We start from the raw sequence: 18,732 nt of genomic DNA on the forward strand, positions 1-18,732 counted from the left end.
ACCCATTTAGGAAGGTATATGTTGTTCATGGTTACTCTTTGCTGACCAACTACGTTGTCTTGTTGGTTGCCATCTCTCCACATAACTGCACAATTGTCATCAGGAATTTCTTCTTCACTCTTTTTGTGTATGATTGGCATGTTGTACATTGGTCAGAGCTGACTTTGGTTTCTTTGCAATGTAGCATCATGATCAGCAAAGACTTTCTACAATCTAGGCTGGGTATATATTCTAGAAAACTTCCAAATATTTGTATATGCAGTTTGAATTTCATTCTCTGTCCAGTGCACAGTTTTGCAAGTTCTTCAACTGCTCACTGGTTGTGTATCTCTTTCCTTCTCCTTTGTCTTTGAAGAAGAATGGTCTCTTGTCTCAGAATGACTAGAAACATGGTTGCTGGGCTAGCTTATCCACACTTGCTGTCCAAGCATAATTTATTATGCATCCACGTTGAGAATCATATCTTTTCTGGGATTGTATTAATTCAGTGAACACAGTTTTGTTGACAGAGCCAACTTAGGTGAATTGAGAGTGTGGTTATCTTGCTACACATAAGGATGCCCTTTGTGAGAAAAAAGAATCTAGAAGCCCTATAGAACAGAAAGAGGCCATTCAACCTACTGAATCTGCACTGACCCTCCAAACAGCATCCTATCCAGACCCAACCATGACACCCTCCATCCTACCTCATAACCCTACATTTCCCATGGATAATCCAACTAGCCTACACACCCTGGACACTATGGGCAATTTAGCATGGCCAATCCACCTAACCTGCTCATCCTTGGACTGTGGGAGGAAATTGGTGCACTCAGAGGAAACCTATACTGATGTGGGGAGAATGTGCAAACTCCATACAGTCACTCAATGCTAGAATCAAAGCCAGGCCCCTGGCGCTGTGAGGCAGCAGTGCCACCCCTGGTGAGTGCAAGTTGAAAAATCCAAAGAAACATCACAAATCCTTTTCATGCAGTGTGGTTGGCACTTGTTTAAAATCGTCAATCTTGCCTGGAATGGGAAGGACTCCATGGAGCTGAAAAGGTTTAGCTGGCTGATGTTGACCTGGTTCTGTGCTGTTAAATGCTAATTTTTGTCATAGCACTGCTGCTATCAGTGAATGAAACAGCTGTTAAGCTCTGTTTTTGTTTTATCAATGACTGCAATGTGACAGCTGTGCAAACATAGCCGGGTACATTTTCAATAATCCTATCCATGTGCTGCTGAGATAGGTCTTGGCTTACTGATAGCCCAAATGGTAACCATCGGAATCAGTACTGTCAAAGTGGCATCCTAAATGTCATGAATCCCTCAGAATCTTCTGCTAAATGGACAGAACAGTGCCAATGCTTTGTACCCACCTTGGAAAAGAACCAGGCCTTGAAAAATTTAGGATTTAATTATTCCTTAGTATTTTGTATGGACAGCTTTAAGTGAAGGCTTGAGGCATCTTGGATCTATGGATACTCTTATGGTTCCATTCTTCTCTAAGATGTATATAAATGAAACTACAGCAATCTGTGTAGCGTGGACCTTCTGCATAATATCATTTTCCTGCATCTTATTCAGTTTCACTAGAAGCTTCTCCAGAGTATTCGCCCTGCACTTCCTTGGTAGATCAATAAATGGGATTGCATCATCCTCAAGATAAAAACATTGCACCAACCTTAAAATTGATGGTTGTGTCCAAGCAGTCAATGTAGAGGTGTTTTAGATCATTGACTGATTCATTTGCCTCACACCTGGTGTGCTCCGCCACAGTGGTGTGGTTTGAATCTCATGAATTGCGATCGTACCAAGAACTGTGCATATTGCAGGTCTTGTCACTGCTGAATCATCAGCATCCAACAGATTGAAGATTTCAGGAAGCCGAGTTGAGTTTGTGTACTGGCACTGCAGAGTGATCTGCTAATGCACTGAATTTGTTATCTGTTTTATGCTGAATTATAGGTTGTATCATGGCGTGGCACTTGCTGAGGTACATGCCATTCAGGACGCGTAATTGTAAACGTTAACACTAGCTCCTGTGTTAATTTCAGCTTTTATGGTACATCAACCTGCCCTTTCAGGACGTACAACGTTAATAGAGGTAAAAAGCTTCTGATCTCCTTATACTGTTAACATGGTGGGTGATGTTAACAATAAAGAAGTCTTGGTCATCTGAAGTTTGCCTTTCACTTGATTGACTGCACTTCATTGATATGTTTTTCTTTGTGTACCGTAAGACAATAAGATACAGGAGTAGAATTAGGCCATTCAGCCCATCGGGTCTGCTCCACTATTTGATCATTGTTATACAGTCATAGAGTCACACAGCATGGAAACAGATCCTTCAGTCCAAACAGTCCATGCCAACAAGTCCCCAAATTAAACAAGTCCCACCTGCCTGCACTTTGCCCATATCCCTCCAAATCTTTCCTGACATGAACTTATCCAAATGCCTTTTAAATGTTGTAACTGTACCTGCATCCATCACTTTCTCTGGCAGTTCATTTCACACATGAACCACTGTCGATGGGATCATCTTTCAATATTCTATAGACTATGGATTGAACAATATCGAGGTGATTCATTTTGGAAGGCCTAATGCAGGAGGGAAGTACACAGTAAGGCAGAACCCTTCGACTTATTAACATACAGAGGGATACAGTCCCCTGAAAGTGGCAATATGAGTCGATAAAATGGTCTTGGCATATGGCATGCAAGTATTGGCAAGTCATGTTGCATTTGTGTAGAGTTTTGATAAGTCCACATTTGGAATATTGCATACAGTTCTGGTTACCACACTTCCAGAAGGATGTGCAGCTTTGGAGAGGGTATAGAAAACGTTTACAAGGATGTTGCCTGGTGTAGAGGGCATTAGCTATGAGGAGAGATTGGACAAACTTAATTTGTTTTCACTTAAAAGTCAGAGGCCTATGGGTGACCTGATACATGTTTACAAAATTATGAGAGGCATGGATAGAATGGATAATCGGAGTATTTTTCCCAGGGTAGAAATGTCAATTACGAGGGAACATAAGTTTAAAATAAAAGGGGGAAAGTTTAAAGGAGATGTGAGGCAATTTTTTTTTACACGGAGGGTGGTAAGTGCTTGGAATGCACTGACAAAGGTGATAGAAGCAGATCAATAGCAACATTTAAGAGGCAACTTGACAGATACATGAATAGGCAAAGAATAGAGGGATAAGGACTGCATAGAGACAAAAGGTTTTCTAGTTTAGAAGCATCATGTGTTGGTGCAGGTTTGGTGGGTCGAAGGGCCTGTTCTTGTGCTGTACCATTCTTTTTTCTTTACTTGGTGGAGTTTAGAAGAATAATGGGAGATCTCATAGTACCTGTAAAGTTCTAACAGGAATAAACAGGGCAAACACAAGAAGGACGTTCACAATGACCTGAGAGTCCAGAACTAGGGGTCACAGTTTAAAGATATGGAGCAGGTCATTCAGGACTGAGATGAGGAGAAACTTCTGCACCAAGAGAGTGGTAAGCCTGCAGAATTCTCTGAAACAGAAAGCAGTTGAGGCCAAAACATTGATTGCTTTCAAGCAGGAATTAGATACAGTTCTTATGGCTAAAAAGATCAAATGGTATGGTGAAAAATTGGAACAAGGTACTGATCTGGATGATCGGCCATGATCATATTGAATGGTGGAGCAGATTTGAAGTGCTGAATGGCCTACTCCTGCTTCTACCTTCTATGCTACTATTTTAGTATCTGGGCTATTTGAAAAAGTAGCACACTTTCACAACGTGTCATACTTCCAATGGTGCCAATTAAGGTGGAGTCTGAGATGTTCATACCTTTAGGTCACATATTATAATATACTTGCGATGCTTTGGCGTTGACTCAGCATGCCAACTGTGAGGTGTAACACAACATAATCAAGAAAGAATTAGCACTTCAGGAGAGGGTGATAGACAGAGGACAATATTACAAAAAAAGAACATCACTGAATATCTTTGCATTAAAACATCAAATACAAAAATGAATTTTTTTATTTCATATATGTTTATTTGTTCACAGAAAACCTGGAAATGTTACTTTTATATCAGCTAATTAAATTAGAACTAAGTAAATAACTTTTCACTTCTTAAATTGAAAAGAAAAAATAGTTAGTTTAATAGCTTACTCTTTATGAAATTTATTTCTTTCAACATATTTAAAGTGATACATGTTAATATTTTACCAAGTTAAAATTCTACTTTGAAATTATATAATGAGATCATCATTGTAAATCTAGAAATCTGCTTGAAATAAAACCCTTGAAGACTTTATACAAGACTAGTAGATTTATTGCCAGGACAGTTCCATTTAGGCCTTGATGGATTTCTTTTTGACTTCACATGTGATAAATTTGTTTTACTAAAGTAGTTCGATACGATTGTACAATCTATAAAAAAAAACACTTTGGGTGCAAAATATTTGACCAGAGTCTTATAATCTGAACATATATTGAATATTTTTAATTCTTTGAACTCTCAGTGAGAAAACTTGTGTTGAGTTAATCTCAGCCAGGGCAGTAATTTGGATACAAAGCATCCCTGGGCTATGAAATGAAGAAAAACGTCCTGTGGCATCCATCTTCTGATCCATTAATCATAACATGGATACATGTGGATATTGAAGAAGATAGAATTGGGCTCAGTAGTCACACCCTCCATGCATGAATCATCTGCTGATACAGTCTAAGATAACACCTGAGAGTAAATAAAAATTATTAGGTGGCATATTTAAAATAGTCACAATTTTACATATTACTATATACAAGGTTCTGCTGTGAGAATATGGTGTCAAAAAAATGACTGCATGCATGGCAGCCAATATAGCAAATCGTTGAAGGGCTCCTGAAGTCTGCAGATGTCTGTGTGTCCAATCAATAAAATGATGGCAAGTTTATTCACTTTTCCTAGATTGCATTAAAGATTCGAAGAAAAATATTCAGCAGTTAGTTATAATGCAGTTGTTAGAATTTTTATTCATTGTTATATAAAATATTTCAGATGCTTGTGTTGCCTCTGTTGATGCACACAGAAGTTTGCAGAACAGAATGCATCAATTGGAAACTTGGGGCAAATGGTAATTTAGTGCAGAATGGGAAGGAAGTCCAGACTTTTGACCATTGTGGTTTGTGTAAGTTTGAGGCAATAAGTATTAAAATGTTTGTAAATGATGTGGACAGGTTAGGAAAGTTGGCAAAGAAGTCGTAGATGAAATACAGTGTGTGAGGAAAGTGTGAGCTTGTATAAGGCTCTAGTCAGACCGCATTTGGAATTTTCTGGGCAGTTTTGGGTCCCATATCTAAAGAAGAATGTGTTGATCTTGGAGGGGGTCCAAAGGAAGTTTGCAAGAATAATCACGAGAATGAAGGGCTTGTCAATTGTGGAGTGGTTGAGAACTCTGGGTCTAACTCAATATTGTTTAGAAGGATGAGAGGGATTTCATTGAAACTTACAGAATACTGAGAGGCCTGGATAGAGTGGTTGTGGAGAAGATGTTTCCCCTTGAAGGAGAGATTAGGACCCAAAGATATAGCCTCAGAGTGAAGGCATGACCATTTAGAACTGATATGAGGAGGAATTTCTTCAGCCAGAGAGTGGTGAATCTGTGGAACTCATTGCCTCAGAAGGCTGTGTGGTCCCAGTCTTTGAGTGTATTTAAGCCAGATAGATAGATTCTTGATTAGTGAGGGAATCAAAGGTTATGGGGGAAGAAAGGAGAATGGGATTGAGAAACACATCAGTCACGATCAAACAATGGAGCAGACTTAGTGGGCCTAATTCTGCTCCTGTATAATTTCAGGTTGTTGCTTGACTAGTCTGTGGACAGTTGTCCCAACTAGTGAGTACAATTTTGCAGGTTAGCTAGGGCTGAGTTTGCCATTGTTGATTCCAATGTATGAGTTGCAGCTGGGTCATGGAGTGATCATCTTTGGACAAATGGAAAAGTGAAGGAAAATGACTACTTGCACTGTGTGATGTCCAATGTGCGTAATACAGACTAAATAAAACAAACTCTGCAGGATGATATTTGCTATGGCAAATAGAAATGGATTTAGAATACATTAATATGTGTTAATTGCACAAATATTTAGTTGCATAAAAACTGCGGTAATAAAATTAATAATGTGCTGTTCATCTGACTCACTACCAGATTTATTTTTATTGAATATTTAGGTAAGATCCAACTTTGGTGCTTGTATTTTCCTTCTCAATTCTTTGTTTTCCAAGCATAGAGCCAAGAACACTGGTACACAGCTTATTGTTAGAATGAAGTCAAAGCTTCCACTAACCACCCACAATAATTCCCCACATAATGTTGTGTATGTGAAAAGTTCAAGCTTAAATTAAAAAATTTAAGCAAGTCAGATTTTCCCATTACAACCAATGTAGCTGTAATTAGGTTCTGTCAAACATTACTACTAAGAAAAACAATTACACATAAAACCCTACAAGATGAAAAACTGTACATTCCTAAACATAACATTTGAAACTGAAATAACTTTTATAACAATGCAAATTTGCAATATAAAAGAAATATGCTATCACTTTCAACTTACTTCCTACTCACTGATTATCCCAGTCATTGCCTCTTTTACTCGCCAATCCTCTTGCCAACTGCCTTTCCCCTTTCCTGGATTCTCCAGTTCAACAATCTCCTGTTCGTTGACATTCCTGATTAAAGATCTCCTGCTCCTTGACCTTCCTGCTTGATGACACCCTATCTTTTAAACTTTACACTCACCAATCCTCCCACTCACTGCCTCTCCTACTCCTTGATCCTTGTGTTCCTCATCTCTACCAATTGCCATTTTCCTCATCAGCTCCGTTTCACTTTACTGCTTCCTTCTCCTGAACCATCCCTTTGGGAGCTTAGTGAAGGGGCAGCAATAGGGATGAAATAAGCAATGGAGTTTTTAGACTAGTGGGAAGGTCAGGGAGCAGGATAGGCAATGAGCAGGAGTGACCGTAAGTGGAAGGGATGGTGAGTGGGAGGAACGATGAGCAGAAGGGCTTGGGGAGGTGGAAGCATTGGCAAGCAGATGTGGTAGGAAGCAGGGGATTTCAGCAAGGAGGAGGATTGGGGAACATGCAAATTGGGGAGTGGGGATGGAAGCTTCAAAATCCATATTGTTAAAACAATTAGAGTAATAGAGTCATAGAGATGTACAGCACAGATACAGACCCTTCTGTCCAACATGTCCATACCGACCAGATATCCTAAATAAATCTAGTCCCATTTGCCAGAATTTGGCACATATCTCTCTAAACCCTTCTTATTCATGTACCCATCGAAATGCGTTTTAAACGTTGTAATTGTACCAGCCTCTACCACTTCCTCTGGTAGCTCATTCCATATACGCATCTCCTTCTGTGTGAAAAAGTTGCCCCTTAGGTCCCTCATAAATTCTTCCCCTCTCACCTTAAACCTATGCCCTCTACTTTTGGACTCCCCTTCCCTTGGAAAAGACCCTGTCTATTTACTCTATCCGTGCCCCTCATGATTTTATAAACCTATGTAAGGTCACTCCTCAGCCTCCTACACTCCAGGGAAAATAGCCCCAACCTATTCACCATCATTTTTCTGAACCGTTTCAAGTTTCACAAAATCCTCCCTATACAAAGGAGACCAGAATTGCACTCAATACTCCAAAAGTGGCCGAACCAATGTCCTTCACAGTTACAACATGACCTCCCAACTCCTATATACAATTCACTGACCAATAAAGCAAGCGTACCAAACTCCTTCTTCACTATCCTATCTACCTCTGACTCTACTTTCAGATCTCCCCACCCTCAGCCTCATCCCATGACCATTCCCGCCTCCTTGACCTGACACAACCTGTCCATCTTCTCTGCTATCTATTCACCCCTCCCACCTCACTGACCAATCCCCACCACTCCCTACCTGCACTCGCTTATCACCATCCCACCTACATACCCCATCCCCACCCCCCTCCCTCTATTTATTTCTGAGCTCCCTTCCCCCTCCCAATTTCTGAAGAAAGGTCCCGACCCAAAACGTCAACTTTCCTGCTCCTCTGATGCTGCCTGGCCTGCTGTGTTCCTCCAGCTCCACACTGTGTTATCTCTGACTCCAGCATCTGCAGTTCTTACTATCTCAGACCTCTTCTTGGATAAACTGGATATACATAACAATAACATTTAACCTCACATTTCTTAGCCCTGAGCTAACCTGACCATAGAATATAAATACCTCTGTGACGGATACAACTCCCCTGGAGTGCTTTGATAATATTTCAAGTAAGTACCCCCCAAACTTTCTAAATGTTACACCTACATTAGCAAACATTGATCTACCAGTAATTCAAAGCTAATTCTTGAAAGAACACTGGGGTAACTTTGCTGTCTGCACATCTAGATGATAAATACATATAGTGGTTCCCAATCCATTGTAGAACGGATCTGATTTCAATCTATTGAAATAAACAGAATGAAAATCAGGCTGGTTCTATAATAAGGGTCTGAGCTATTATCAGATTGCCACCCAGGTGGTGAAGATGGAAATTTATCTCATTGGATTGCCAAAAATGAACTGATTCCAATCTGTTATATTTTTACACTGCTTTGAATCAATAATTTTGATAAAATACCATTTTACCTATAGATTGATTGATAGGATGTTCGTGAGCGGATGTTTATTTGGGAAAACTAAGATGATCTGCACAAAGACAGGGCTGCCATAGTTTCAAACAATTTCTACCTAGTACAGCATGTTCCCCAGGGTGAAAAAAACTAAATTATAACTTCAATCCCATCTGAAGCAAACAATGATAACTGTAAAATCAGATTTACTCAGATAAATTGCCTCTGTCATTTTCTTAATCTTTCCTAATATCAAGGAGTAGCTGCAACAGTAACTGATGATACAACAAATATTGTTAACTTATGCAGTAATCAAGCTTGTCAAATTAACCAAAGTCACTGGCACCAACCGCCCAGTTAAAATTCTTTTTTACCTGTTGATGCAATTTGAAAATAATACAAGTATTGTAGAATAAAACTCAGCTGAAGAAGTGCTACAAAATATTCTTTAGGACTATAATCAATTCAAAACATTCAAAAATTACTGTATTAGTGCATTTAACTATGTTAAAATCATTTTTCATTTTATTTTAATATATTTTTAAAAATCACTCAACTGTATCACAAATATTAGTCGCATGGGTATTTAGCTCTTCTGATGAATCTTTGTAAGAACTGCTCATAACTTGGCTGGCCAATGTGGCTGTAATGATGCCATCGAGCACGGTCAACTGTGGTTGCAGAGAAAATAAGACAGCATTAATTACTGTGTTACAAGTGTAATTGAAGCCCTGGACAGTTATTAAGGTTCAAAACTTCGAAACCACCAAAGATAGATGGTATTTATCCCAGACCAACATGAAAGGGTTGAGGAAGGAAATTTGTAGGCTTTGCTGCACATTATTAGAGAGTCAATAAGCATTGAGGAAGTGCAACATGTTGAAAACCGGCTAAAAATCATTCACAAGCAAATTCAGGTAGTTAGTCATACTTAATACTGGGTAAATTATTTCACAGAAGATGAATACATATACCATAACCTAGTGAAGCGCAGTCAACATGGGAAATTCCCTCAGAAGGGAAAAATCATCCTGACCAATATTATTATTATTATCAATACTAAATTGAAGTAAGTTTAGAGTTGAAATCTAGGCCAAGCAATTGTTGGGTGAGTAGGGCAAGGGAGCTGCCAACACAAAATCATTTGTTTGATGCTTGAACAATTTTGGCAGTCAGGCCTTGTTTGAATTTCAGTAGTGGGTCCACAAAATTGCAGCAATGATAGATAACACTCTCAAATCAAACTTGGGAACTAAAATATCCTTGGCCTAATGCTCCAGTGAGTTATGGCGGATGGGCTGACGTCGGCAAAAAGGTTCACTGTCTGCTTGAACACCTGATCCTCGAATTCCAGTCTGAAGTTCAATTTAGCATTAGTGCATCTGCTACAAGCTATCTGAAAACAGGTGGGTGAGCCCATAAATGAAGGTGCCATGCTTTTAGCCTTGATATTATGGAGGTTTGGGAGATATGGGGAGAGAGGGGGCTGGGGGGAGGTAGTGCTGTTCAGCCCTGGTCTAATTTGAGCCCTTAAGTGGGAAATTAATGCCAAATTAAGGGCTTAATCATGTCACCAACCTGATTTAATGGGCAGTAGGAATGGCTTGTACCCATATGTAGCCCAGCAGGTTTAATGATCAGTGAAAGGTGGGGTGCAGTGAACCTCTTATACTAATCAGAGGAGATCTCTCCACACAGTTTTGCCTCCTTGCACCCACTGTTCCTGTCTAACATGGTATCCCACCTAACACCCCTCCACGCTGGCTTGGGCAAGATCCTGGACTTATCTGGGTTTGGTGGCATCAATGGTTCTCATTCCTTTCTGGCCTCTTGCAGTATCTGTACTGGTCACCAATCCTATTGTGGCATACAGCCACTGATCTCCAACTGGCAAGCAGAGTTTTGAGGCAAGACTAACGTTCCCTCTAAACTGCATGGACGCAAAGCCCAATAACCACTCTGAGAGTATATGCACACTACTTGCATTCAATTCTGGTTTCTCCAGCCACTTCCACACACAAACTTCAGAGGTTTGAACAGCAGTTGGAGAACTCAAAAGGAATGTAGACTGACACTTCTTCCTGATGAGAGATGGAAGTTCCACCTCATTCCAATCAAAGGGTTGTCACTCTAAGAGATGAAGCAGTGCAAGCCAGCACAGCAGAGGTGAACTTACTCCAAAAAAACTAAACCCGATTTTACACTAGGGTACAGGGAGTCCATCCTTAGCATTTCATTATTATACATGGATCAAAGAAGGCGACCCTAGCTGCAAAAGCAATCTATGATGATGGTCTATAATTTATTATTGTTATTTGGAACTTTTTTGGTTTTTAGTACTGTGAAGGTGACTTGCTTTTGTCAAGGGTGAAAACAGTATTTTCAAGTAATGATGTGACTTCTGCCAAATACCTGGACAAGCTACCTGATTATATAATTGCTGAAGTGTTTACTATGTTTAGCTTCTATGAGACAGAGAAAGAGAAGTCAGACACAAGTTGTGTTCAGAAGAAAAGATGTGCTGTTTAGCCTGAAAAGCAGTCAATGTGATTGGAAAAAGAACTGAGATTTTTTCTTAACGCCCAGTGTGAAAGTCAGTGAGTTTACTTGTGTGTCTCTGGGGGAGACAAAGGGAACCATATCTGGTATATCACTGAAAAAAGTACTTGTGACCTTATTAGCTGAATAAGAATTTAAAGGGTGAAGAAAGGAATGATACTTCATTGGAATTGAGTATCTGTAAAGCATATTGCTGGGGAAAAGAGTTGAATCTTTCTTTTTGCTGTTGATGATAAGATCTTTCCAAATTGTTTCATGAATATTTAGTTTAGTATTCCTCATGCAATGTGAATATGTTCAGCATGTGAATATGCTGAGTGACTGGCCACTGGTATAACCAAATTACAAAAATAAAACTTACGGTCTATCAAGCCAGGTTTCATTCTGGGATCTGACTTTTTGAGTATTTATATCAATTGCAATCATAACACTCCACCACAGTAAAATTCTGTCACTGGAGTGGTTAATGCTCTGATTATTGAGGCCTGCCTGGCTGTCTGCCTGGTCCAGACAGATAAACATTTCCTAGCTCCACTGTGAGGGCATCTCAAAATAAAGTGCCCACACACTCTCCATGCAGCTTCAGAAGTGTCCACTACTCTTAGTTGTGCTGCCAAGGCTACAGAGATATATTTCTTTGATCAGGCCAACAATATGGTTAACCAGCCCTGTATGCATAATTTTATTGCGCTTGTGATGACCAATTAAGAGCTATTGGAAAGATTGCTGACATGGTCCTAGAATCTGTCCTTGAAAGTTCAGTCCGTAACCTGCCAAGGAAATTCTTGATCTAGGCCTTGGGTGTACGACATGCAATGGAAAATATCAGCCAGAATCTGCTTACTATTTACAACCTATTTACAAATTGTTACATTCAAATATATGGGAACATTATGTAGATAATCAACAATAATTTACATACTGAATCATAAAAGATATTTCACTCAAGTATAAATTTTGGAGACACATTTAGAAGACAGAAATTCATATGATATTGTAAAGTATAGTACCCAAAATGCGACTTACAGAATCTTCCTGCTGGGGCATATTAAGGAGCTCATATATGATAACCTCTCCATCGCTGTCACCAACAAGAACACAGTCTGTATTTTTAGCAAACAATATGGTGGATAAACTTGATCCTTCACTAGCTGGGCAGATAATAACAGGATCCAATCTATCAAAAGATGTAATAGCAAAATGAGTAAAGAATTAATGCTTTGAAGATTTGTTCTGGTAATTCTCTGTTTACTATAAAGGAATACAATTTGAAATAAATGGAATATAAATTTTACAATCTATATTTTCTAATTTGATCACTGGTGTCATGGATTTGTAAGCACTAACCTCTAAGTCATTATTCAGACTAAATTGAACAGTTAAGTATGAAAATCAGTAAGGTCTCCGTTCAAACCCTCATAACTTGCCAACAATGCTGAACTGTATTTTAGAATGTGATACTTAAAACCTTAGAAAGTTACAGGTACGAGGTGCACCTTTCTATTGTATTTGCTTACATAACAAGAGCAACTAAAACATAGAACTTAGAACACTACAGCAAATGAACAGTATCTTCGGCCCACTTTGTCTATGCCGACTGTGATGCCATTCTATACTAATCCCATCTGTCTGCACACGATCTGTATTCCACTATCCCCTGCCTGTTCATGCCTAAATACCTCTTGTCTAACTGCTATTGTATTTGCTTCTACAACATCCCTGGCAGTGTGTTCCAGACACCTACTGCTCTATGTGTAAAAATCTTGTTTTGCGCATTTCTTTTAAACTTTCCCCCTCTCACCTTAAATCTATGCCCTAGTATCTGAGATTTCCATCCTGAGAAAAAGACTCTGACTATCCACCCTATCCATGCCTCTCATGATTTTGTTTACTTCTATCAAGTCACCCCTCAGCCTCTGATGCTCTAGTAAAAAACAATCTTTGTTTGTCCAACTTTTCCTTATAGCTAATATACGCCAATCCAGGTGACATCCTGGTAAACATTTTTTGCAACATCTCCAAAGCTTCCACATTCTTCCTATAGTGTGGTAACCAGAACTATATACAATATTCCAAATGTAGCCCGACTAAAGCTTTATAAAACTGCAACATGACTTTCCATATTTTTACTCAATGCCCTGACCAATGAAGGCAAGCATGCCATATCCCTTCTTTATTACATTGTGTCGCCACTTTCAAGGAACTACGGATTTATATCCAAAGATCCTCTCTAATCAATTATATCAATTCTCTAAGGTGCAGCCATTTTACTGGATTTTTTCCTCTTGGATTTGATTTCCCAAAATGCATCACCTCACTCTTATCTGGATTAAAATCCATCTGCCATTTCTCTGCCCAGAAACTTCATAATAACTGAATAATTGATTTTCTAAAAACATTAAAGGCACTACATACATTTAATAATAAAGAATGCTCTTGCTTTAACCTCAGTGGCATGTAGGAGGCTGAGAAGTGACCGTATAGAGGTAAATAAAATTATGAGGGGCATTGATAAGGTGAATGGCTAAGGTCTTTTCCATAGGGCAGGGAGTCCAAAACTAGACAGCATAGGTTTAAGTTGAGAGGAGAAAGATTTAAAAGGGATCTGTGGGGCAAGCTTTTCACACAGAGGGTGGTGCGTATTATGGAACGAGCTTCCAGAGGAAGTAATAGAGGCGAGTACAATTACAACATTTAAGACATTTGGACAAGTGGGTGGATAGGAAAGGTTTAGAGGGATATGGGACAATTGCAGGCAAATGGAACTAGTTCAGTTTAGGAAACCTGGTCAACATGGAAGAGTTGGGCAGAAGGTCTGTTTCTGTGCTGTATGATTCTATGATTCTATAAGATAACATGGTGCACTGCAGTTTTCAAAAGTTAGTCAGAACATCTGTTGTATTATACCAGTGTGAATTTTTCATCCTGACTGCAATTTGGAACAGGTCCATTGCTTTGTCTTCAGATCGTTAAGAGGCTTGTTGTCTTTCTTTATTTTTTCTTTATTCATTCATGGGATGACGGTATTATTGGCTAGGCATCAATAATTGCCCAGAGGGCAGTGAAGAGTCAACCACATTGCTGTGGGTCTGAAGTCACATGTAGGCTAGACCAGATAAGGATGGCAGTTTCCTGTCCAGTCTAGTGAGTAGTCCAGTCAGTAGGCCATCACCTCCACCCCAACTGCCTTCATTTATCTCTATCCATTTACCTTGATTGATTCAAATTAATGCTATAACAATGCTAACTGCTACTCAAGGTAACATTATGTTGACATCCAGCTGAAAATAGAGTTTAAATTCTAAAGAAGCTTTCCCATTGCATGCTTTAACTCACAGGATGATCAATGTATTCCCCTCCACTGGTACTTGATGGTCAGTGGCTTCCACATTTCTTGATATCAAAATATTAATTAGCCATTTTAAACTGTGCCAGGACCAGAAGCCTGTAGCAAAAATAATATTTCTCTAGAAATATGCTGCCTGTCCATAAGACCCGATTTTCTTTGGAGCAAGTGAGAACCTAGAAGATTTTATACAATGCTATCTCCTTGAGGTTATTCTCCCATTTCTTCCATCCTGTCTTGTATATACTGATACTTTTTGCTTGGATATGATTTTGTGAATGCCTGTAGTTCTCATATCCTTTACCTAAGCATTCACACTTTAGACGTGATCCTAGATAGTGATGATTAACAAGAGTCAATTCCTGGCATCACCTGATGTCCATGTAGTAAACTTTCAGATAGGGCTCATTTGATAGTAATCATATTGTTCAAAAATGGGAACCCTGGCTGATTTCCATCAGTTTCCCTTCTACACCCATCGCAGCCACCCCCTTAACACCCTAGCTAAAGTGCAGCTAAGATTAATTGCAGAACTTCAAATGCTTTCTTGGGTAGCTTAACTAACTTAGCTCAAGTTAAAATTCAAAATTACGATATTCTAAGTTTGTGTCTTTGTAATAGTATTAGATGCTGCTATTACTAACTGATCTTCTTGAAAAACACTTTCTTCTAAGATTACCAGTGACTCTTAATAATATTTTTAGAAAATGGAATACTGACATGCTGACAGCAAGGTCCCAGATTTCCACTCTGTCCTCATTCACAGCTCCAAACACAGTGGCAGACTTTGGTGACCAAATGATGTCATGCACAGCCTTTGTGATAGTCGAAGAAAAGCGGAGAATGGGCCTTAGGATTTCCTGATTCCATACATGAATAGACCAATCAGCAGAGCAGCTCAGAAAAGTGTCTACAGAAAATGGCGACCATGTTACTTTATACACTGGCCCCTTGAAAAGAAACATAAAGATACAGTTTGTATTTGTTATGAAATATAGTTATTAAATTTGATGTCTTGATATTATTTGCTTCAGCATATCCACATATATCCACTTTTAAGATAAAACAATGAATAAGATTAAAGAATATGTATATTCACTCAAACTGCTTCCTCCACTTTCCCTGTGCTTGAAACAAGATTTTTTTGTATCATTTTTGGCTCTATCTGTCTTGAATCCAAGATTTTTAATTTGTGGAGTTCATTAAAATAAAAGCAAAGCATAGCAGATGGTAGAGATCTGAAATAAAAACAGAAAAGTGCTGGAGAAACTCAACAGGTTTAGCAGCACCTCTGGAGAGAGAAACAGAGTTAAGGTTTCGAGTCTTGACATGACTCTTCTTCTAAAAAACACTATCAGAATCAAAACACTATGTTTTTCTCTCCACAGATGCTACCTGATCTGCTGTGTTTCTCCAGCGTTCTGTTTGTATTAATGTAGCATTCCTTACCTCTCACCATCTTCTTTTCCTTGTGTAATTTAAATAGTTTTAAAATTCAAGATTTATGTTGTTTATAATTCCTCTCTGCTATTTTTTAAAGTTGATGATGTCGTACGTGGCTAACTTTGGCTCTTCACCCAGATTTCTCATGAAAATAGGTCATACTTCATTTACTGAAATAAAGTTACAGCAGTAAATTAACTCCTGTCAACAGACCTACAATCTGATGACTCTCAGTGAATTCTTAATGTATCACCATTCAGGTTTCTCCATACTTGAAGAAATGTGCAAATGCCCAAATTCCTATCGTCTCAACTTAGAAGCAGCACAGTGAAATTAAGAATTGAACAAGTAGAGAAACTGTCATCTTCAAAACTTGACTTTTCCCTTTTTGTCTTTCTATTCCTACAGGAAATAACTTTGAATGGCATAAAGGAGGCCACGTTTTAAATGTGAACCTAGATAATAAGTGTCACAGGCTATCACAGCTAGATCCACTACAGTCCTTTCTGAAACCCACCTACAGACTGTAAGTAAGTCTTTACTGAACAACAATCAGGGCATTAACCATGATTACTTTTTTCCCAGTACCTACTAATGCTAAGGATAGTTGTGATGCTCCCTATCTGAACCTAGTTAACAAATCACAGATCATCCTCTTATCTCAAGACATCTAATTGATATGGCCAAATGCTGGAGCACAAGCGCATTTACTCCAAAGAGTCATATCATATTTTGCCTGTTATTGTACTCATAGTTTATTACACAATCTATATGCATTATAGCTTTTAGCATCATTAACTATGATACTACTCATTGTTCCAAGTAGATTCTGGTACTAAAACAGATCAATAAAAAAATGGATGTGGTAATTATTGTATTTGCAATCACTTTTCAATGCAATTACTACAAAATTCGAAATGTCAATCTGGCGATTAACAGCACTTTAGTTTCAGAAAAACATATACGGTAGGCTTTGATATTCATGGAGATTCTACTGTTCTCCTTTTGCAACGCTGATGGAGAACAGATAAAATGTCATGATTATTGTTCAGGTGACTGAAGATGGCCATTCACACCATTTTCCTAGGGTCTGCCAATCTCTGTAGGATTTCAAACGGAGACTGGTGGAACACTACCATAAGTTAATTTGCTGCTGTTTTCTTGGAAGTGGAATATGGACATTATTGTCTAAATTTCAAGATGATGGTGGAGCAGGACTCCTGAGCCAGAGCTCGTTTGCTCCTTCCATTTCTTTTCTTTTTTTCCGCTTTTCTTGTTTCCTTTCTTTCTACTTACCTCTCATCCTTGGATGTCATCGATGGCAGCGAGATGATGCCCAGCGTGGACTCCAGTTGAAACCAGTCAAGATGTCAGCAGAGTAGCAGTGCAGCGTACAGGCGCGTGAGCCCAGGACCCCAGAGCTTGTCTGCTCTGCCTACTTTTACATTGTTTTTCTTTCTCTGCTTTTTTTTTTAACTTTAACTTTATATTCCTTCTGTGAAGAGGTCAGATAGCATCAAGGTGTCCAACACATTGGAGGCAAGGTTTGTTCCTGGCGGCAGCAGTGGAGGGAGACATGATTGTGTTCCCAGCAGTCAGAGAGGGAGGCACGTTTAGGCCTTGTTCAAGGTGCAGGACCCGGCAGCTTCATTGGTGGCTGCATTACTGAGATTGGCTCAGTGCAGTCTCGTAGTGGTGGTGGCCGAGACAAGGCGGTGCGGAAGAATAGCGACACAGTTCTGCAGTGGTGTGCAGCAAAAGGCCGCGAGTCTGGCTGATTGCTTCATGCTGGTGATGGTCTCAGTGTTGGGGTGAAATAGCCCGGATCCAGGCCCAAGGCTAAGTACTTGAGAAAGGCTGTCATGTTGAATTTGAACTTTATTTCTTTATTTTTCTATTTTATATCTAAGATTTTGTACCTGGGTACCTTTGTACCTAAGACAGCACCAGAGAATGGTGACTTTATACACTTTTCCCTGTACTTCTATATCCTTTTACTTGAGTACACATAACAATAAAACCTAATAAAGCTTACATCAAATTCGAAGTTAACATAGACCAGATTTTAAAAAATGCTTGCAGTGTTATGATCAGAAAAAGAAACATGACTACTTGGTATACTGTTAGACTATCTTTACTTAAAGACATTCCTTTATTTTTAACACGACACATCTGGACAGTTTTCCACATTGTTCTAAAATATAACCTATGACCTTAACTTGCTCACACTAGGAAAATAACTCATCAAATATATCAAAATGTAATAAATTGAACAGATTCTGTTCCTTTTAGCATCCCCCTGGATGACGGCCAACCTCATCATGTCTCATGGCATGTTCTTGAGCAGAGGCTAAGAATACTGCAATACTATTACTACACTTAAAAAGACATTCCTTTTACTTTTAACTGGGGCATCAATAATTTAATCTTTAAATATTAATAGATTAAATATATTGTGGGGTAGAATATTAACTGGCAGCTTGTATCCAGTTGCCTACTGCTGTTTCCTGCCCTCCCACGCCAGTACAAGGCCTCAGTTATCACACTATCAAGCCTCACTATATGGTGTCTGTACACGTCTTACCTATTCTGGCTAAAGGAGAGTGTGCTGTCATTGATTGTATGTAGAACATATGGCAGCCCTTAACCACCAATCAGCATTTGAATAAGTGTGACCAAAAAGCATTCCAATAGGGTCATGTAGTGATGGGGTAGGGTTGGATATCCTACATTTTCCAGAGCACAAAGCACTGCTGTCACTTTTTATGAACTAGAACAGA

The 18,732-nt window shown here is 39.1% G+C and overlaps 1 protein-coding gene across 1 annotated transcript in view; it reads right to left on the reverse strand.

Annotated features, from left to right (window-relative positions):
* Positions 1-4,126: 4,126 nt before the first annotated feature.
* dnai4 (dynein axonemal intermediate chain 4) overlaps positions 4,127-18,732 on the reverse strand; it is a 138,201-nt gene continuing 123,595 nt past the window's right edge. Inside the window, exons 15-18 of the mRNA XM_048602428.1 lie at positions 15,230-15,459; positions 12,190-12,340; positions 9,162-9,275; positions 4,127-4,698 (exon numbers count right to left, since the gene is read on the reverse strand). Of these exons, the coding sequence (XP_048458385.1) occupies positions 4,687-4,698; positions 9,162-9,275; positions 12,190-12,340; positions 15,230-15,459 (507 nt within the window). The 3' untranslated portion in view covers positions 4,127-4,686. The remainder of the gene's footprint in view (positions 4,699-9,161; positions 9,276-12,189; positions 12,341-15,229; positions 15,460-18,732) is intronic.

Source organism: Rhincodon typus, chromosome 10 (assembly GCF_021869965.1).
Source record: "Rhincodon typus isolate 14 chromosome 10, sRhiTyp1.1, whole genome shotgun sequence".
NCBI lineage: Eukaryota > Metazoa > Chordata > Chondrichthyes > Orectolobiformes > Rhincodontidae > Rhincodon > Rhincodon typus.